The sequence below is a fragment of the Rhincodon typus genome, chromosome 32 (genome assembly GCF_021869965.1).
Source record: "Rhincodon typus isolate 14 chromosome 32, sRhiTyp1.1, whole genome shotgun sequence".
Lineage (NCBI taxonomy): Eukaryota > Metazoa > Chordata > Chondrichthyes > Orectolobiformes > Rhincodontidae > Rhincodon > Rhincodon typus.
The window spans coordinates 27,712,217-27,735,249 of record NC_063363.1 but is presented as its reverse complement, the minus strand read 5'-3'; the positions used below and the strand labels follow the sequence as shown (position 1 = coordinate 27,735,249).

Below are 23,033 nucleotides of genomic sequence, written 5' to 3'. Positions count from 1 at the left end.
GCTGCAGCAGATTTGACTGCTTGGCTGGACAGCTGGTGTGGATCAGACTGATGCCAGCAGTGCAGATCTCAGTCCCCATTCTGGCTGGCATAGAATGCCCTACTCGTGATGGAATTTGCAGTTCTGTGGGTCAGACCAGGCTGAGGACATGAGAAGGAGATCATGCATGCTCCGTAATCATCGTTTCATTGACCGAAAGGAAAGGGGCTTGATATTCACAACCTATGTTTCTCACAGTGTGTTACAGCTAAGAAATTATGTTGTCATGATGGATACATGATAGCCAGTTTTTGCACAGCAAGATCCCACAAACAGCACTGTGATCGCGAATGAGATGATAAATTTTTTTTCTTCATTACGGACAAAAAGATATCAGACAACATTGCTGATCCTGTACTTAAGGATTTACTGACAAACCTTTACTGACAAACCATGAGTATTCAAATGCATGCAACAAAATTTGTTCTTGACCAATTTTGTCATAATTTCACTTCTGACTTATTTGATGCCTGACTATCAATCTCTACCCTAAATATGAGCCATTTCCAGAATGTGGGTGTGCCTATGATAACATGAACTGAGAGTAGATAATCTCCAAACGATCTTTAAACAAGGTGTAGTGGAACAATTTGCTGCAAATAACTGTTAAGTTTGGAGCAAGGCAATAAATAGGCCTGGAGAAGAACTTTGGGGAGTCATTTATACTTGATTCAGGAATTCTGCAACCTCAAGTAATTTGAGAAGAGTTTCAAAGTTCTCTTTTTGGCCAAAAACTTGGATGGATATGATATTTTGATTGAAAATGTTTTAAGCTGGTCAGTTAGAATTCCATATAATAAATACAATAAAGTGACAGACCTAGGTTCTTGACAAGCAAGACCAGTGAGCAAGGGGTGAGTTAGCTCGTTGGCTGGATGACGGGTTTGCAATGTGGAGTGATGCCAACTATGTGGATTCCATTTCTGTACCAGCTAAGGTTATCATGAAGGTCCTGCATTCTCAACCTTGCCCCCATTCCTAGGCATGGTTCTTTTTAGTTTCAACTCATCACAAGTTATCTATCTCTAATGCAAGAGGGACTAGTCCTCTTGGACTATGGCGACTTTACCTGGTGAGCAAGTCATAGACGTCTATCCGGTACAGGTTATCAGTGCTGATTTATTTGACGGTTTGCCTGTGGGGACAAAGGTCAGATAAACAAGGTAGATTTTGGGAGATTTCAGATGCTTTAGAGGTTAAAGGGAGATGCTGGGGTTAAAACTGCGATCGTTACAAGCTTATTGCTCACTTACAGTGTCGGTGGGCATGTTTCTGCTGCATGGACTTCTCCAGGCTTGTGAGGACCTCTATTTGTGACCTCAGATCTTTAGTCTCAGGATGTCCCATGCTCTCTACAGTCCTGAAACCATGACTGGCATAGGGAGAGCGCTCTTTTATTATGTGGTTTAATGTCACACTCTGGACTGAATCCTACTATTTTTGACTAAGTCTGAGTGCCAGTTCTCTTGCTGTAACTTACTAAAATTTCCACCTTAATTAGCTACCCTGCCCCTTTTTTTATTCATCCCATCTGAGCCCAGCCCCACCTTAACATGTGTAGTTCCCAAACAACTCACCACTGGCATCCCTGGTGCCCGTTGTTAAAAGCCTGTTGTTCTCCTGGACAAGCACTGTCAGTCAGGGGCTGCCCTGCACGCTTCCTGACATTTCCCCAGGCATGTTAGACTGGCGAAAATTGGCAACCCCTGTGTGGGCAAGTACCTGAAGTGCAGCTGGATGGGATGCTGTTGGCGGCATCTTCCTCTCCTCCCAAGCCCACTGGAGACCCAACACCAACCCATACCAGCCTAGTATGAGGTTATCACCTGCTTAACACGGTCTCAGCCATAAGACCATAAGATGTAGCAACAGAATTAGGCCATTTGGCCCATCAAGATTGCTTCCCCATTCAATCATGGCTGCTATGTTTCTCTACCCTATTCTCCTGCCTTCTCCCTGCAACCCTTGATCCTCTTACTAATCAAGAACCTATCTCTCTCGGTCTTAAAGATGCTTAATGACTTGGCCTCCACAGCCTTCTGTGACAATGAGCTCCACAGAATGATCACCTTCTGATTGAAGAATTCGTCTTCATTTCAGTTCTTAATTGTCATCCCTTCACTCTGAGGCTGTGCCCTCAGATCCTAGTCCCTCTTATTATATCTTCTTCATTCTGTCCTTTCCAGGCCTCTCTGTATTATGTAAATTACAATGAGATCCTCCCTCATCCTTCTAAATGCCATCGAGTAGAGACCTAGAGTCTTCACTTGCTCCTCATATGACCAATGCTTCATTCCTGGGATCATTCTTGTGAACCTCCTCTGGATTGAGCCCAAGTCCAGCACATCCTTCTTTAGATACTGGGCTGTAAACAGCTCACAATATTCCAAATGCAGTTTGACCAGAGCCTTACAGTCTCAGCAATGTATCTCTGCTCTTATATTCTAGCCTACTTGAAATGAGTGCTAACATTGCATTTGCCTTCCTAACTGCCAATTAAATCTGCATGCTAACCTTAATGGAATCCTGAACTAGGACTCCCAAGTCCCTTTGTGCTTCAGATTTCCAAAGCTATTCCCATTTAGAAAATAGTCTATGCCTCTATTATTTTTAGCAAAGTGCATAACTTCACGCTTACCTACATTGTATTCTGCCTGCCACTTCTTTCCCACTCTCCTAGCCTGTCTAAGTCCTTCTGGATCCTCCCCACCTCCTCAACACTACCTGTCCCTCCACCTATCTTTATGTCATCTGCAAAGTTAGCAATAATGCCCTTAGATCCTACATTCAGATTATTAACATATAAGGTGAGTCACTGTGGTCCCAACAATGACTCCACTAGTCACTGGCTGCCATTCTGAAAAAGACCCCATTTTCCCACTCTCTGCTTTCTGCCAGTCAGTCAGTCTTACATCAGTGCCCCTACCTTGCCCATAACATCATAGACTCTCATCATATTTAGCAGCGAACTGTGCGGCACCTTCTCAAAGGCCTGTGGAAATTCAAACAGATCAAGTCCATTGGCTCTCCTTTGTCTAACTTGCTTTTAACCTCCTCAAAGAATTCAAACAGATTTGTCAGGCATGACCTCCCCTTGATGAAGCCACGCTGACTCAGCCCTATTTTACCATGTACTTCCAAGTACTCTGCAATCTCATCTTTAATAATGGACTTTAAAATCTCGCCAATGACCAAGGTCAGGCTAACCAGCCTATAGTTTCCTGCCTTCTGCCTCCCACCCTTAAACATTTTCCAGTCCTCTGGGACCCTCCCTAACTTCATTAATTCCTGAAAGATCACCACCAATGCCTCTACAATCTCCTCAACTATGTCCTTCAAAACGCTGGGTTGTAGTCCATCCAATCTGGGTGATTTATCCACCTTCATATCTTTTAGCTTTAACCAAAACCTTCTCCTTAGTGATGGCGACTACACCCACATCTTCCTTCTGACTCGGTTGAAGTTCTAGTATGCTACTGGTATCTTCCACCATGAAGACTGAAGCAAAGTACCTATTCAGTCTCTCTGGCATTTCTTAGTTCCCCATTGCTACTTTTCCAGTCTCATTTTTCAGAGGTCCACTGACCCTTCTGAAACGTTAACTCTTTTTCTTCACAGATGCTGCCAGACCTGCTGAGCATTTCCAGCGACTTCTGTTTTTGAGCTGGTTTGACAAGTTTGGTAAAATAGAAAGCAGAATACTAATGAGGTGATAACAAGGTGTACAGCTGGATGAACACAGCAGGTCAGGCAGCATCAGAGGAGCAGGAAAGCTGACGTTTTGGGTCTGGACACTTCTTCAGAAATGGAGGAGGGGAAGGGGGCTCTGAAATAAATAGAGAGAGGGGGAGGCAATGATAGAAGGTGGATAGAGAAGCAGATAGGTAGGAGAGAAAACAGGCAAGCCAAGAAGGCGGGGATGAAGCCAGTAAAGTTGAGTGAAGGTAGGGAGTTGGGATGGGAGTTGGTCAGTGAGGAGGGAGGGGCAGGTAGCTGGGAGGGAAGACAGACAGGTCAAGAAGGAGGGCTGAGGCTAGTCGGTAGGAAATGGGGGTGGGGGTTGGTCAGTAAGGTGGGAGGAGCGGATAGGTGGGAGAAATGAGGTGAGCTGGGCCACCAACAAGGCACTTAGCAAGTAGTAACCCCCCCTTAATTAGCAACTCACTGCGACCAGGTAAAAATCTCACCATGCCACTTCTGAAAAGCATACAAGATGGTACGAGTTGCTCCTGACGTTGAAATGAGCATCCCTGTATTTTTCCTCTGAAGCTGCCACTCATCTCGCGCTAAAACCTATGTTGTTCCGATCCTTGTAAGATTCCGTCCTTTGTGTTTGAGTTTGAGACAGAGAGATCAAGAAGACAGCAGAGCCAAGGTCTGTCTTCAGACCTAGAATTCAAAGTAATGTTTTTTTACTATATTAAATACTAAACACTGCAGTACATGGTAAATTATACCAGGCTCTAATCTCGGTAAACTCTAATCTATCTTCTTCATGCATTCGTGTTCATGTTATAGTCAGGTGTGATGTAGAGTCCAGGTGTTCAAACTCCATCTGCACTGTGCTGTGTATGATTGCTGATATGCAGCTCTGTAACATCAATATAGGGCTGCTCCAGGCTCCTGAACCTGTTACACAGCAGGAACCGAACTTGGTTAATGATCGAGAAAAAAAGACTCTGCTGGGGCTAATCAGAGTAGCTGTTATGCACCAGGAAACCCTTGCGTTAGACACTGAATGGAAAGCAGCTAAATGTGGAGAGGGATCATTTCTCATCCATTATCTTAAGCAACTCTAGTGGCAATGAAAAGGTAGACATTTGCTCTACCCTGATTCTAACCCAATGAAATATAGATTTGAATGTGTTGAGGCCTGTGTTGTTTTTTGAGTTTCTGACTGACATGTTTGTTTTATAGCTGTCAAAAAGGGAAACTTGACATTGACCAACCTCAGCGAAACAATGTCTGGATTATACACTTGCAAGTCCGAGAATGAAATAGGGAATGCATCGTGTTCGATAAAGTTGGTTGTGATAACCCGTAAGTATAGGTCTCCCTTCTTTAGTTCACTGAATGTATTCTGATATAACAGCAGACTAATGGAAACTGGGTTAAAAGGAGAAGCACTAAGAAAATGTGTAATTGTAAGTGTGGGGTACATTCCTGACCTGTGACTTTTACATTAAAAACTTATTGGCTACTTCAAACATCCTCTATGAAAGGCCCAAAGATTCTCTTACAACTGCTTAATACCTTACTAACTTACTAACTTATAAGTCTACTTTCCTCCAAGTAACTGCCTCCTACTCACTGTTTCCCCCAACTTTCCAGCATACCTCTTTCTGCTCATTGCCTTCCTGTCTAGACTGTCTCTCCCTCCCACTCACTAACACCACCCCACTGTTCATAAGAAGGGAGGGGATCATGAGTGCGGGTCCATAAGAGGGAAGCAACAAGGGTTGGGGAGGGAAGTGGTGCGTGAAGTGGAAACTTGTTCCAAAGTAAGTCTGAGCAGGCACTGTAACCACGCTAAAATGGGAAACGGGCCAGCATTATTCAGAGAAATCCTTTAACGTTCAATCTATTAGAATACACACTTTAGACTGAAATATGTCACTTTTATAAACTGACAGTGTCTTAATCAGTTCTTAATAAGGTGTGTAATTTCCCATCATTCCAGGGTGCCTTGCCAAGACAGACCGGTTAGTGTGAGTTTGCGTAGATTGTTAGCTACTGGGGCCTATTAGCTCAGTTGGCTGGATGTCTGGTTTGCGATACAGCATGATGCCAGTAGCGTGAGTTCAGTTTGCACACTGGCTGAGATTACCTCGAAGGTGTCTCCTTCTCAGCCTTTTCCCTTACCTGAAGTGTGGTGACCCTCAGTTTAAACTATCACTAGTCATCTCTCTGTAATGAAAGAGCAGCCCTGTGGTTTGGGACTACGGCAACTTCGCTTACTAGATTGTTAGCCATCACATGAGTGAAAGGGAAGAATTTTTCTGTGAACCTTGCTACACCGCTGTTCAGATGAAATGGGGGTCTCCAGCCTGCATTAGCCGGCAGGGAGCCAGCCTGATAATTGGCAGTCAGAGGGCTGGTAGCCCCCACTGGGTGATAGACCGGGCACTGCTGAGGCAGATCAAAAAGGCAGGCTTTAAATTAAAATTCTGAGGGGCCAAACAGGGAATCCCAAACTAGGGCCAGGGGGATGATTTTTCCTGTTCACGGACCTTGTCTTCGGGCCGAGGAACCTCCAGATCCTGTGGCCACCCAGGTTGCTGCTGGAATGCTGCCTCTGCCAAGCAACCGGTGCACCCAGGTGGCAGGGGGTGGGTAGTGCCAGCCTACCATCCTCCCGATTGCCAATGGGCCAAGGAATTATCTCTGTTGTGGTTGTGAATAGTTTAAAATGCACTGCCTTCCCTCCATTCACAGAGGTGTTAGCTACTCTGAAACTAGTCTCAATGCTGGGAAACTTGCCTCTGGCAATAGAGCTGTGATGGAGAGCACTGCCCCACTAATGCGTCAAGCCTCACCCCCACACCCCCCCGCCCCACTATCTCGCACCCTTATACCTTGTGGCTGGGAAAACCTAGCTGGAAGAGTGAGTGTGCAGAGACTGCTGAAAGACCGGCCAAATTACCTTCCCTGTAATTTAATCTCCCATTTCCCCATCCCCACGCACCCCCCACCGCCCCCCCACCCCCAACCCAACCACAAGTTGGATATTGTTAGCGTATGGACCTGTAACACACAATTTCTGCGGAATGTGAGAAAGCCAAGCATTCATACAATAACCCTACTATTTCTCTCAAAGAATTCAACATTACTTTGTTAGTTTGAACTAAGTGACTCATTGCGAGATTTTCATTCTGCTCTTGACCGGTTTCTCCTATATGATTTTTCGTTCGGCTGTTGTCAGAAAGGAATAAACCATCTTCTCTCTTCCCACAGCAAATAATGCTGGGATCATTGTTGGAGCCGTTGTTGGAGTGCTGTTAGGAATATGTCTGATCATTGCTCTTGTGATTTGCTTCTGCAAGCATCAAAGGAGGGAAGCAGAAAAAGAGGAAGATCCAGCTAATGAGATAAAGTAAGTATAGTGAGTAATAGCTCATCAGGGCCTGGGACAGTAAAAACCCAAATCTGCCTCCATGAGTTGGCGTAATGTACAAGAGCTTTGTGAGAATTTGCAGTTTGAGGAGGGCATTAAAAGTTCAATATTTAGCCACTAAAACTTTCAATTGAAGTTTCACTCTATAGCCTCATACTGCTGATCTCTGCATATGTGTACACGCTGTAGCCTAGTAGATACATCTACTACCTCCCACAGAGGTCAGGAATGATTCATTCATTCATTTGTGCTGGGCAGTATATTTTACTGGGGGGTGTAGGTACCTATAACCCACTGAACAATTTGTAGCTGTTAATGTCCTGGTGAGAGCAGAACGTTCACAAAAGGTTGACATCACTTTTTTCACAAAACAAGGTCTGAATTTTCAGACTGTGGGGTGTCTAATGACATGGTGAGTCTGCAGGCAGCAAGATCTCCCTCGCCACAGCCTGTTTTCCAATTGGTCGCCTGGAGGGCAGTCATACAATTCGGGATGACAGAGCCTGTCCAAGCTGGTCTAATCAGAAGGCTGGCAGTCTGAAACCTCAGCAGCACCCCCTCTTCCCCCAGGAAATGTGATCCTGGTTGACCTGGTAGTGGGGTAGCTGGAGCTGCGCCAAGCAAGAGACAATAGATTTTTCAGAGAGATCTCAGTGCCATAGTGAATGAATCACAAAGGGTTAGTATGCCGGTACAGCAAGTAATAAGGAAACCTAATAAAATGTTATGTTTTATTGGAAAGGAATTGAATGCCAGAGTAGGGACCTAATGCTTCAGTTATACAGGGCATTGATAAGACTGTATCAGTGTATAGTATTGGTCACTGTACTTACTGAAAAATGTTAATGCATTGGAAGCAGTTCAGAAGAGGTTCATTACACTAATACCTGGATTGAATGGATTGTCTTATGAGGAAAGGCTATGCCTGCATCCTTTGATTATTAGAAGAGTCGGAGGTAATTTTATTGAAACATAGAAGATCTTGGGGGTCTTGACCAGGCGAATGTTGAAAGGATATGTCCTCTTGTTGGAGAATCTACACCTCGGGTTATAGTTTACAAATAAGGAGGTGCCCATTTAAGATAGAGATGAGGCCAAACAATTTCTCTCATAGGATGGGGAATTCCTGTGGTTGCAAAATCTTAAAATATTTTTAAGTGAGTGTTAGATAGATTCTTGATTACCAAGGGGATGAATGATTATGGGGGAGTATGCAGCAATGTGGAGTTGAGGTTAAAATCAGATCAGCCAGGATCTTATTGGAAGATGGAACAGGCTTGAAGTGGCCTACTCCTGTTTGTATGTTTTATAACAAAAATAAAAGACAAATAAAAAGATAAGAAAAGACAAAGGAAAAATTCGGTGAAACCCCACCATTAAGCCAGGGTGACCTTATAGAGTTTATAAAATCATGAAGGGTACGGATAAGGTGAATGGCAGGTGTCTGTTTTCCTAGTGTGGGGGATTTGAAGACTAAGGTGAGAGGAGAAAGTTTTAAAAAAGATATTAGGAGCACCTTTTTTACACAGAGAGTGGTTCATGTGTTGAATGAACTCTCAGAGGAAGTGATGGATGTGGATACAGTTAAAACATTTAAAAGAATTTGGATAAGTACATGAATAAGAAATACTTGGAGGGAATGGGCCAAGCGCAGATAGATGGGGCTAGTTTAGTTTAGGATTATGGTCAGTATGGATTGGTTGGACCAAAGGGTCTGTTTGCATGCCGTATGACTCTATGACACTGCCTCAAAGTGCTGAAACCACTATAACATTTTTCTAATCACCATGTTCACAGTTGTTACTATACACCTCTGGAGCAGATGGGACCTGAACTCCTAGCCCAGAGGTAGGGGCACTACCACTGTGCACACAAGCCCCAGATACCAATATAAAGAGGACCTTAATTGAGCTGTAAGTTTTGGCCATCAGCTGCCTGTCTTCTTAGAGCTTTTCCATATCAGTAAAATGCCTCAGCGACTGGTCTGCATCAATGAGCTGACTGATCAACACAATCTCATCAACTCCGACCCATTGACGGTGCCTCAATGCCCACTTCCCAGACACTAGTAACATCCTCCACCAGGATGCTTACTGTGATAGAACCCCTGTCAATGGGAAGCCATTGACTCTTGCTTTGTTTTGGGTGAATCAGTTTGACTGACACTCACCCAAGGTTAGTATCTGCTGTTGAAGGAAATGGTACTGTTTTCAGCTGAATGCCAGAACATGTCATTATGCCCAACAGTCAGAGTTAGTCACAAGCTGATCTGAATAGAAGCTATGTGATTGATGTATAGGTTTTGTTAGTTGAATTTGTATTCTGACTCACCTATTATACCTGAGTCATTCGACAAAGTATTTTTAAATCATTTTTCGACTGCTTGTATGAGTCTTCAGAATCCATGTCTGTAAATCTTGAGAAGTCAGGAAATACAGAGTTGGCAGCTGCCTTTATATTGAATACATAGATACATCAAATGAAATCTTCCTACATTTTGCATTTTCTGGAATAGGAGAACCGCTATTAGGAAGGAGAGGTAATAGAAATAGACCCATGAGATCCTCCTATCCTTCCCTTTGTTCATGTTGCTGTATAGAAAACTGACTGAAAAGATTAGGATTTACAAGATTCTGGGGTTGATTGGAATGTGGAATTGTGGCTCGGATCAGATCAGCCATGAGAAGGGCTGAGCAAGCTTGAGAGACTGAATGGCCTCCTACTGCCCATAATCTATATGGTTGTATGACTTACATCTCATGGTCTACCAATAGAGGTCTTAAATCGTCAACTAAAACACGTGTGAGTGATTTGGGAACATGTTAAATGTTTCTTGTCGCTCATTCCTCTCCCAGATGTTTTGTAATCAACTTGTTCAGAGATGGTATTGCACTCCCCTGGAACAGGTGGGCCTTGAATCCCAGGTCTCCTGGCTCAAAACTAGGGACACTACCATTGTGCCACACAAGCTCCCTCTGAATCCTCTCTCACATCTTCCTAACTTATAGGGAACACCTGGAATACATCTGGCATCTCCATAGAACAGCATGGAACCAACATTCCACTGCTTCTCTCCTCAGTGCAATGTCCCATCCAAATATAATTCTTGAATGATTTTTTTAAAAAGACTTTGATGTGTGTGTGTGTCTGTGTTTGTGTGTCTGTGTGCGTGTGTGTGCGTGCGTGTGTGTGTGTGTCTGTCTGTCTATAAAAGTTAAAGACTAAGCAGTGTAACATATTCCAAATTCAGGCAACTACTACCAGTTTGAAGGGCTTCCAGGACAAATAGAGCAGGATTGGATTTGAAGTACATTCTGCACTTTGCTTTAAAGCAATGTGCTTCATCCGAATAACAGAAGACTGCCTTCACCTGTAACAGTATGACATTATTATTCCTATACCAAGCATTGTTGTAGTTTCTGGGGAATGGAATGATCAAATACGGAAACATTGTCTAGTATATGCCCGCACCCAATGTTCCACACTGACATTTCACAAGGGATGTTCAGTCATAGAGATGTACAGAACAGCAACAAAACCTTCTGTCCAACTCGTTCATGCAGCCCAGATATTCTACATTAATCTAGTCCCATTTTCCAGCATTTGGCCCATATCTCTCTAAATCCTTCCTGTTCTTATACCCATCCAGATGTCTTTTAAATGTTGTCATTATACCAGCTTCCACCACTTCCACTGGCAGCTCGTTCTATACACCCTCTGAGTGAAAAAGTCACCCCTCAAGTCCCTTTTAAATCTTTCCACTCTCCCTTTAAACCTTGTGCCCTCTAGTTTTGGACTCTCCTACCCTGGGGAAAAGACCTTGACTATTCACCCTATCCAGGCCCCTCATGATTTTATAAACGTCTATAAGGTCACCTCTCATTGGAAATCCTTTGCCATTTAACAATGGGCAGAAGTAAAGCAGAAGGCCAGGAAATCCAGGGGGCATACATCAAGCATACTGTGCTATACAGTCATGATGATAAGAAATGAATGGAGGTGAACGGTCGTATTTATGGAATGTTGTCCTGTACTGTAATAAACATTTCCTCTGATTATATATTTTCTTTCATTACAAGCATAAAATAAAAGCTTTCTTTGTTCACAGGGTGGATGCACAAGCACCAACAGGAAATACATGGGCTAAGTCTGGGAGTTCTGATATCATCTCCAAAAATGGTACACTGTCATCAGTGAATAGCACCTTGCATGTTTACAAACCGTATCCTACTAAAGCACCATCAGATACTGCTTCGACCATTACTGCAATGGGTGTCAACGGCACTGGAAGTTACAAGCGCCCAAATAATGCCCGAAGATCAGCGGATAACGTTTCAATAAGAAGCTCACCTGGGAAGCCAGCACCGGCTTATGCATCATTCGTCAACACTCACTACTCTAGCCCCCCCACTGCATGGCAGAATGGAGTTCAGACACAGGCCCCTAGGCAGGTACCTGCAGTATCCTCAATGTCGTCATCAAACCTTACTAGAATGGGGGCTGTGCCAGTCATGGTGCCAGCTCAGAACCAAGCAGGATCACTGGTATAGGAGCAAATCTTTAATCACCGGGGCATATAGAAATCCTATGGTAACATTGATGACCAAAGAGTAGGGCTTCAGATGAGAGCAATTTATGCTGAAATATTACAAATGTAGCATTGGGTGTGAACAATATTCTGAAGTCCCGTCATCAGTTTTGAACATTATTCAACTAGAAACTCGAGGGAACCTGAAATAAGAAATCTAGCCCAAACATTGAATGGATGAGCAGACGGCCAGTTCTTTCCTGGTATCTCAGTTGTAACTCAAACAATACACTTGCTTGACACAAAATATTTTTAGAGGAGCAGTTCTAACTAATTCCAGTTTATCACAACTCTGTGCTTGTAATCGCTGTCAAAATGTAACTCGTATTAAAGAACATAAATCTTCAGTTTTAGCTCTGCCCATCCAAGCTTGTTGCACTCATCATTCCTCAATGAAGTGGATGCAGACTAGTTTTGTCCAGTAGATATGTGACTTCTGGTTTGTGTTACAAGAATAGACAATGTACCTTCTCATCTAGTTAACTTTCTTTTGCTCCTCATGATTATGTTCTCCTAGTTCATGCAACAGTCATCAATGAAAGAAACCCAGGTGATCAGCTTCTCACAATCCCTTGCCAATGCGTGTTCTGCTTTTGGATAGTGCAAGTAATTAACCTGGGAGATGATCCCTCCTTTGGTTTGTATTTCCGTGAATGTAGAAGATCAAAGGTTGTTATTGACTGATTCAGTGATACATATAGAGAGAAACTATTTCTTTTGATGGGAGAATCAAAAACCAAGGGATGAAATCTTAGCGTTTCAGCCAAGATATTCAGCGACAAAATGAGAAAGCTGTTTTTTCACCAAGGCTAATGAAAAATCTGCTACTGAATTCCCCAAAAGGCTGTGGTGTGGAACTTTGAAGACTCAGGTCAATAGGTTTCTCTTAGATGAGGGTATCAAGGGTTAAGAAGCTAAAATGACGAACTGGAGTTGAGGCACAGATTCGCCATGATCTAATTGAAGGGCAGAGTACACTTGATGGGCTGAATGGCTTCTTACCATTCCTTTGTTTGATAGTTCTCTATCAATCTATGGTAAACAGTGTTCCTGAATTATGGTAGCTCCAAACAGAAACAAATGTGCGTTGGTGGAACTTGTTGCAAGAGAACTGGTAGATCCTACTTTTATCTTGCCTTGGTTTCTAACTGACTTGATTCCAAAATTTTCTGTCTACAGTTCATTTTGCATACTGATGACAACATTTCTTCTCCCTTCTTGTTTTCCCTTCATCTGCATAAATCTTTATATCAGGTCTTATGGTAGTCATTATAGCAGCATATTTCCTATCGCTGCATGGAAGGAAATGAAGTGATAAAAGAAAGGAATTGGTTAAACTCCATCAGGAATGCCCCAAAAGAAAGATACAGAAGAAACTAAAAATGGATGGGAGTGTATACAATATTGCAGCATTGTAAAATTTATTGAAGTTGTGGACAACATTGAGTTAAAACACTCAGTCAACACACTCAGTCTGATGCTAGTATATAGTAAGAATAAACAGGCAGAATGAAACCAGTGCAGGAGTGACTCACAAATACATCATTAGAAGATTGTTAATGGAGATGATTATTTGTATATTGTGAGTGCTTGTTCCTGCCTGTAATACCACAAATATACAGTAATGTTATGACTAGCTGAGGGTAGTTCCCCTCTTTCAAACATCCTTCATTGGCCGAGAGAGGTTTATATTCTTTTAAGCACGAGACTATACCTCTATTCAATTGAAATGTGTTTAACTAATCTCTGCAGTAGTAGTAAAAAAAATTACAAAGTTTCCTTGAGTTTAATGCAAAACAAGTTTATTTCCTGTCAATCTTGAGCAAAATAATAAAGGCATGATGTCAAACATATGTGCTGTCACTTCGGCCCTCACTTGTGCAGTGACATGCACACAAACACTCTCCATATACACGCAAACATCCTTATACACGCAAACCACAACGCACACACGCCACCCCACGAACACACCAAATATGTGAATGTACAGTTTAGAGCCTTTTGGATGTCCTTCATGCTTAAGATTTTAACCTGAGGATGTGATTGTTTAGTTCTTGTTTTAGACCATGACCAGTAGCAAATTTGCAGTTATCCTTTGAGTTCTCAATGTTCTTATGTTTCTTTTTAACATGTATTGTCACTGAACATTTTTCTTTTTAAGAGACAGAGAGAGAGAAAGTTCCACAGCCTTTCAGTTCTGCATCCTTAATTTCATATGACCTATGCCAAAAGCAGCAGCTTGAAATATCAGCTTGTGTGCATATTTCCATGCCTGAGTCCATTGTCTCCAAGCTAGATAATTGCAGGTGATGCTTTCATTACTTTATATGTGAACATACTCAAAGGTGTCATTCAAAATAGGAAATGAAGATCTTTTCACTCTTCCCACAGGAATGAACTTGCTGGTGTAGCATTGCCTTTGGATAAAATGTTAATTTCAAATTAGCTGTCTGTTGTTTAATTCACACTGAAACTTGGCCCACTTGTGGTCAGCTGAAGCCTGTAGCCATTTTAAGTCAGTGCTTTTTGGTTCCTTTTTGTAACACCATTTTAGACTATGAAAGTCCCCAGTACTAATTCAACGATGAACTTCAGAACAATGTGGTGCAAATTGTATATCCTTGTGACAATATTCTCATACAAAAGTGACACCAATGGGATGTGAGAATACAAGATGGCTCTTCAATCCCTTTAATTTGCTCCTTTCAGAACATAAGCCCTATCCTTCCACCAGAGTGTTTGACTGTTGCTTAACGGTTCAGTTTTAACCCTAACCATTTGTCCTAATGACCATGTTCTCGCTGTTGGTCACTTGTTTCGTAATGAAATTCTTACAGAATCTGCAGCAAAGATTCCAAAAAAGCCTTGTACAAATGGGGCTGGTGGTTCCTGTTATTTTCTTTCTTGGACAATCCATTTTGACAGATTCTAGGAAAGGGCATATCTGATAGGAATTTAATTAAACTGTCAATACCTTATAACAATTTAATTGGCCAACATGCTGTCCCTCTTTTTAGGCTGGAGTTATCTATGCAGACGTCTGGGTTTTAACTCATTGAATAATTGAATTCTTTAAATTTACATATTCGAAAAATGTCCTAAAATTCTTATTTAACTCTTTTAGCTTTCGATCCCCAACCAGCTTCTGACAGGTTAATGGGTAACTAGAGAAGATTCCTGGAGGATTTTGATATTTTAGCAATAGGGCTATTTCTGAATGAATGGCTCTAAGTGACCCATCAGTATAGGATTTGAGGTGTAGGATAGTGTTAATGGACTATTATGGCTACTTCCCAGTCAGAATTGACCATGAAAATGAAGCAGCTGTGATCCACAGATACAAACCCTGCATCCTATAAAAGACGTGATGCCAAAGTAGCATTCGCCTTTATCAAAAGGAGCATAGACTCTTGGAAACAACACTGATCATTCTGCCCTTCATTTAGGAAGACATCTAGGAGGGAAAACCTTCATTCGAACAGGACCAGTTGGTGTACCACTGTGCTTTATCTACTAGCACATAGAGCATTTCCATTTCAATTGCTATTATGAAACTTCTGACATGCATATTGTTCTGAACATCAGTAAGCATTTGTGCCCAAGCTGAACAGTAGTTTAAAAAGCTCATGCTTGAATGTCTGAGAATTGTATTTATATTACAAGAGCATTTCACAATTCTGTTTTACTGTGTTGTCTTTATAATCTTAATTGTCTTCAAAATGATAGCTTTTGGCCTGCATCAGAATTAATCTTATAATTTCATCAAGGGAGAGTTTATTGGTCTATTCCTGAACTATCTCACAATATAGCAGAGAATCAAATTTAAACAACCATGCTCATTTTGGCATAGATTTTGCTTTTCATTTGCTGATGGAAAACATTGAAGTTAATGGAAAGGGGGTCTAATAGGCCGTTAACCTATAGCTGATGGAAGAATGTTACGTCAAGCTCCATTCTGCCCTCTTAGCTGAATGTAAATGATCCCATAGTCATTATTGCGAAGAATAGTGGAAGAGTTCTAGTCAACATTTATTACTCATCACCAAACAGATGATCTGGTCATTACCTCACCTCTGTTTTGTCAGAGTGTGTTATATACAAACTGACTGTCACTTATCATGCATTACAACAGCAATTAGATTTCAAAGGGATTCTACTCACTATAAGGTGCTTTAGGACATCCTGAGGTCATGAAAGATGAGATATAAATGCAAGTCTTTCTTGGTGATGATAGGATAAAATCTATCCCATTGTTGTTAGATTTTTATATTGTACTTACGAACAAAAGCAAGACATTATGGGTTAGAAATTAGTCAGAAGCTAATGTTTAGGAAACAGTCACATCAGCTGCTTTTGCAGTTGGAACACTTAAGTGCTTTTGGATTTGTCAACAAATGCTGATGTGAGGGAATTGTTAAGTAGCTTGTGAGCCGAGTTGTATCATTATGTGAAATGTCATTGGTATACCAGTTTCTGGAAATGGAGCATTTAATTATAAATAGCAAGACGACATGAGAAGCTTGAATGTCAAATTTCTTTGAAGAAGGATGTTAAAAATCTTTTAAACACACCGTATTATGATGTTGCTTTCTGAATTAAAAGCTGTGTTTTCCAAACTGCTTATTACTTTGCTTTTGATACATTTTAGATCCAATAGAATAAACAAGAGGTTAGAATAGCCCAAAGATTTGGGCTCCCACAGCATTCTGCTATTTTCAATTTTAGTAATGAGTATTTTTGAAAAAAATGACATATTATCAAAGCTTTTGGTCTCACATTCATCAGGACAATTTGTAAGAAAACCAATTTAAGGGGAAAACAAATGTTTAGTCTGTGTGAGAGGAGAGTGCTAACTGCCTGAACAAGTGGACTATGATTGGTAGTGGCATTACCGTGGAGAATGTACCAGCTTGAGACGATTGACAGTTAACTTCCAGGATTTATTTAAATTTTAAACCAGCAGGTTGACTCAAGAAATGAACCAGTAAGAGGCCTGTGCATTCTTCATGGCAATGCCACTTCTACATTTTATCTTTTGTGTTGATCGTAGGATTTTAGTCTCTGCAGTTCTATGACGAGTGGATCTATTGCACTCGGAAGGCATTGGAAATAGATCATATCTGCATATGTTGTGTTTCACTTTTTTGGGAGTCAGGAAAAAAGATAAAGGTGACTGATCAGGTCACTCAAGACTGATGGAACAATCAAACCATAAGAGATTGAACAATGTTTTCATAATATTCTTTCATGGGATTTGGACATTGCTGGATAGACAGGAATGTGTTGCCCATCCTTAATTGTATCTGGAAAGGTGGTGATGAGCTGTCTTCTTGAACTGTTGCAGTCCATGTTGTGTGCATACATCTGCATTGCTGTTAGGAAGGAGGTTCGAAGATTTTGTTTCAGCGACACTAAAGGAATGGCGATGTAGTTCCAAATCAAGATGGCATATGGCTTGGAGGGGAACTTACAGGTGATGGTGTCCTCATACATCTGCTGTCTTTGACCTTCAAGTTGACAGAGGTCATGGGTTTGGAAGTTGCTGTCAAAGTGTGAATTTGGAATAAACCTCTGGAATCCAACACTGCAAAATCAGAGGTGTTTTAGCTTTGGCTGTGAAAGTTCTAGGCCCGAAACGTCAGCCTCTCTGCTCCTATGATGCTGCTTGGCCTGCTGTGTTCATCCAGCCCTGCACCTTGTTGTAATGGTGTTATAGCTGTTTAGGAAATGCTACACTTCAGGCCAAACTGGGTTAGCCCAAGAGCATCTTGGTTTGTGTTTGGAGAGTCCATTTACTGAATTGGAATCTCACCTGTTACAATGTACAAACCACAAGGACAGCTAAAGTCTATCAAACTGACCCGATCAGGTATGAAGTCAGAGAATTGTACAGCACATAAGGAGTCTACTTAACCCATCGTGCCCATGCTGATTCTTTGACTATGCCATCCAGTTATTCTCATCTCCCTACTGTTTCCCTATTGCCCTGAAATTTTCACCCCTTCAAAATTGTATCCCTTTTGAAAGTAACTATTAAATCTGGTTGTACTATTCTTTTGGGAAATGCAGTCCAAATTTTCCCAACTTGCTGTGTAAAAGAAGCTTCATCTTATATTCTCTGTTCTTTCATTAACCAATTATCCGAATTCTTTTTCCTTTGGTTACTGACTCTTCTGTCATAGAAAACAATTTCCCTTCATTTCTTCTTTGAAATTCATTGCGTCTGAACATCTCTGTTAAATCTCCCCTTGACCTTTTGTACTCTAAGGAGAACAATGCCAATTTCTTCACTCTCCACATCGCTGAACAATTGATCTAATATTTCGAGGCAGGTGCTCTCCGCAAAAGGTTCAAAACTTGGGGGAAATTTAGGAGAAATACAGTTGCGAAACTCCCCTTTGATTCCCTAAAATGATCAAAGTAATTACATAGGATGGCAGTGCAATAGATTTCTGGCTTCACCCTTGTAATATTCGCTTTAAAAAATTTCAAATTGCAAATTGAGCACTGATGCACAAGCCTCTCAAAGAGGAGAGAGATGCACTCGAAACCCACATTTATAAAATGAGCCCTTTGATCTTCCCTTCCTTCTGATGAGAACTTATTGATAATGCAAATAACTAAATACATTCTCTTTCTAAAATATGGAAGGGCTGATTTTGCACACGCATGTTTTTGTGATGTTGGGTTTCAATTTGAAAAATGACCATTCAGTGTGCTCATATGTTTGCTCTAGAGAGCAAGCAGGCGAGGGCTCAGTTTGAAAAAAAAATGCACACACTGTCTTCAAGCAAAAAACCATCGCTTATTTCATCAGGTTAGGTTTGGGTTAGCAGGTGCTGCATTATTTAAAAATAAAGTTTCATTTTGTGTGCTGTTTTCGGTTAAGGGAAAAGTGACCGATGGAAGCTGTCATTGACAGCTCTTCCTTACAGTTCAGTTTGGGTCTGCCTGGATCACTTGGCTCCAGAATTCCTTGCAGCCTCAATCGAATCAGGGACAACAGAACTGAACTCAGGAGGTGAGGCAAGAGTGACTGCCATTGACATCAAGGAAGCATTGAGCAAATGTGGCAACCAAGAGTTCTAGAAGACTTGAAGTCAATGGGAGTCAGGGGAAAAACCTGCTGTTGGTTAGAACCATACCTAGAACAAAGAGAGGTGGTTGATTGCTGAAGACTAATCATCTTAGCACCAGGACATCACAGCAAGAATTCCTCAAGGTAGTGTTCTAGGTCTGGTCATCTTCAGCCATGTCACCTTCTCTCCATTATAACATCAGAACTGGAAATATTCACTGATCATTGCACAGTGGTCTATACCATTCTTGACTCCTTAGGGAATAAAACACTCTGAGCTTACATTCAGCAAGACCAGGACAATACTGAGGCTTTGACTGATGATTGGCAAGTAACAATTGCCAAGAACATCCTCATTATCAACTTTTTGTGACTCACCCATTGATGAGAAATTGAAATGGACCAACCATATCAATACTCTGGCTAAAAGAGGCTGGGAATTTTGTAGTGACTAACACTCTTCCTAACTCCCCCAGAGTCTTTGTACCAACCGTAAGGCACAATTCAGGAGTAAGATGGAATATTCTGCACTTTCCTGGATTAGTGTGGCTCTAATTGTCAAAATGTTCAACACCATCCAGGGTAAAGCAGCCTCCTTGACCTGCAACCTTATCCAGCACCTTCAACATTCACTCCTTCCACCACTGACACTCGATAACAGCAGTTGTCCCATCTACAAGATGCACTGCAGTAATTCACCAAGACTTCTTTGACAACAACTTGCCAACATACAACTGTTTTCAATGAGAAGAAAAGGTCAGCAGATACATTGAAACACCATCATCTGCAAATTCACCTCAAAGCCACTCACTGTACTGACTTGGAAATATGTCATTGTATTTTTAGTGTCTCTACATCAAAACCCTAATGTTATTGGGGGTCTGCCAATGGCAAATTGAGCCCAGCGGTTCAAGAAGGCAGCTCACCACCACCTTCATGAGAGCAACTAGGGATGGCCAATAAATGCTGGCTCAGCCAGACACACCCACATCTCAAGAGTTAATAAAAATTTCCCTCCCTCTGTAATGGTTCCTCCTGCTTCCGGTTGTGCCCCACCATCTGCAAGAGAGAGAGCAAAGTGTGGCAGTGAATGCTGTGAAGGTTGTTTGGGTAGTGTATCTAAAATGGAATGTGTGTGAGAAGTGTGGAATGTTTGCAACAGTGTTAGTTGTAAGAAGTTGTTCTTACAGCCATGTTTAATCATTGTTACACTGTGTTTATACAGCTTCATGTTGGACTTTGTTACATATGATAAGGATGGATTTTATGTATTGCATTGTACAGTGAATTTGACAAATGTTATGCCTATTTTTATCCTTTTTTTGTACACGATTGTTTATTGATATTTGTACTTAATGGAAAAGTTATGTATGACTGAATGCACCCCATTTGAACTTTGAAGGTTCTAGATCTTGTGTTAATTCACTATTCCTGCATGTGTCTGTTGAAATGGATAAGAATTTTTAAAAAAAATAAAGTTTATTGGATTCCTATGTATGACTTAAATTATTCTGTATTATACTCATTGAACTAATATGTTATCTGATTGTTGTTGATTGAATTTCCCAACAACCTTCTCTTGCTGGGTGAACAATTGAACTGTAACCTGCATTTTTATTCTCACAGCCCAGTATCCCCTACCACGCAATGTGCTTCCTAATGAAGATAACCAATGTTGGTCCAATGAAATTACTACAAAGCCAGGCCATTTCATAGATTCCCTACCATATGGAAGTAGGCCATTCAGCCCATTGAGTCTACACCAACCCTCCATAGAGCATCCTATGCAGACACACCAACCCCAACTCCCATAACCTGGCATTTCCCATGGCTAACTCACTTAGCCTGCATAACACTTTAGCATGGCCAGTCCTCCCAACCTGGACATCTTTGGACTGTGGGAAGAAACTGGAGAATCTGGAGGAAACCCACACAGTCACCCAAGGCTAGAATTGGACTTGGGTCCTTGTCGTTATGAGGTAGCAGTGCTAGCCACTGAGCCACCGTGCTGTCCCATTTGTACAGACTAAATTATATCTCAAAACAAAGGCAAGCATTAAAGGGAGCAGTTTACAAAGTCTGGATGGACAGCAGTGCTTCTCCATCAGAGATGTGTACCTTCCAGAGATATTCAGAGCCAAAATCCTTAATCACAGAACCTTCAGTCTGCCATGTTGTCATTAACAAGGGAGGAAGCTCCACTTTGAGACCTAGCTATTTACTAAAAAAAAGTGAAACCAAAGACACTAATTACTATTTTTGTTCTGAGAATCTCCACTGAAAATATAATTGTAGGCCTTTTACACACCGCGACTGGGTGGTGACAGTGTTTTACTTGGTAGTTTTCCAACAAATCAATAAGCTGGAAAATGATGGGGTGCTACTGTTAATTGTTATATCTTTCATCCACCACAGATAACGATCAGAACACTGTAACAAGTCCACCTACCCAGTTATCTTTGGGTTAGGCAATTAATTTGTTTATAAATTATTTGTGCTTGAAAGATAATGTCCTTACGTAATCTGAAGGCATTAAGAATTAACCACATAGTGTGGCAATGGACACACAATTAGACCAGACCAGGTTGGGGATAGAAACCCTGCCTGAGAAATATGAGCGAATCAAAGATTTTCATGGTACTTTGTCAGGTGCCTATCTAACAATGGCCAAGTTTACTAAATTTCACTCTCTAATGTTGAGTGGTGAGTGTTTAACTTATTGGGCATTATCTCAACCTATCTCACCAAGTCGAGTTGCATGTATCCGATTCCATCAGTTTTCCAGCAAATTACAATTGCATTCATTATCGCTGGTAAGAGTCACATGTTGAAATGTGCATGCAACTGATATTTAAATGAGCTATTGCCTCTTCTATCCCGTAAATAATGAATAAAATTGATAAGTTGATTACACCGAAAGCAATGAGGATATTTGGATGTAGGAAATATGACACATTTAGTATTGTGTTTGTTGGTAGTGTTCTCTTCCATTAATGCGACATTTAATTTGAAAGATTTACAGACATTTGAGAGAGTCAGGGATCAATTCAAACCTACCAGACCCCAAAGGATCTGTGACAGTGATTTCACCCACCAAATCCACAAGTCTCTCTGTGACCAGAGCTATGGCCTTGGGAAACAATTATTAATATTAGGGACATTGCCTGAACCAAATAGAAATGAACGTATAAAAAAATGAACAGCTACCAGGGAATCATGAGGAACAGTGATGCAGTCAAGCCCTATAGATATTGTCAAATCACAAAAACAAGGTTCTGGTTGATTTAGGAATGAGGTGGTTACGGTGAGTTGGAGCTGTAGATCATAGAATCCCTACAGTGTGGAAGCACATCCAGTCCACAGCTATCCTCCCGAAGAACATCTCACCCAGACCTACCCCACCACCTTATCCCTATAACTCTGCATTTCGAACGGCCAATCCACCCTAACTGCACATCTTTGGGTGGTGGGAGGAAACCGGAGCACCCGGAGGAAACCCAGGCAGACACGTGGAGAATGGGCAAACTCCACACAGACAGTTGCCCGGGGATGGAATCAAACTGGGTTCCTGGAGCTGTGATGTAGCGGTGCTGACCCCCTGAGCCACTGTGCTGCCCGATCTCTCTGAGATCTCCCTGAGTTGCTCAGGATAAATAAACCGTGTGTTGACTCAAGCAGACAGAAAACTAAGGTTGTAAGTGCAACAATTAGTAACTCTCAATGCTGCATCTAACTTCAACATTTTTGAGAGAGGGGAAGGAGAAGAAAGCTAGGATTCTTGCAACATTCTGTGGAGCTCTGTTTGGGTGGATTTGTAGCGAAAATAGGATTGATCCTGATCTTTGTGATCTTATCGGGTTCCACTAGGTGACACTAGATAGCTGCTCTCCCCTGCAATAATAAGATGCACCAGTCAAGACCATACCTGGATTGAAGCAGATTTCAGGCACAGTATTAAGATTGAATCAGCACAACAAAAAGAGAAAAATAAAGAAATATATTCATTGATATGGCATCGTTCATGACATGGAAACAAAATTTGTTTAGGGAGCAGAAGGAGAGACTATAGTAAACAGTTTTTTCAGACTGGAGGGAAATATACAGTTACATTCCTCATGCATTAGTGAGGAGACATCACTCTTTTTGATACAAATGGCCTGGCCTTTGGTGCAAGCATAAATTCAAAATCTGCAGGTGACCCGAAGCTTGGAATT

The 23,033-nt window shown here is 41.5% G+C and overlaps 1 protein-coding gene across 1 annotated transcript in view; it reads left to right on the top strand.

The window, feature by feature from the left end:
* Positions 1-16,553, top strand: part of LOC109918445 (endothelial cell-selective adhesion molecule) — a gene marked incomplete at its 5' end in the record, with an annotated part of 31,097 nt that extends 14,544 nt beyond the window's left edge. The window contains 3 exons of the mRNA XM_020518377.2: positions 4,957-5,079; positions 6,994-7,132; positions 11,262-16,553. Coding sequence (XP_020373966.2) covers positions 4,957-5,079; positions 6,994-7,132; positions 11,262-11,703 — 704 coding nt within the window. The remainder of the gene's footprint in view (positions 1-4,956; positions 5,080-6,993; positions 7,133-11,261) is intronic.
* Between the last annotated feature and the right edge of the window lie 6,480 nt (positions 16,554-23,033).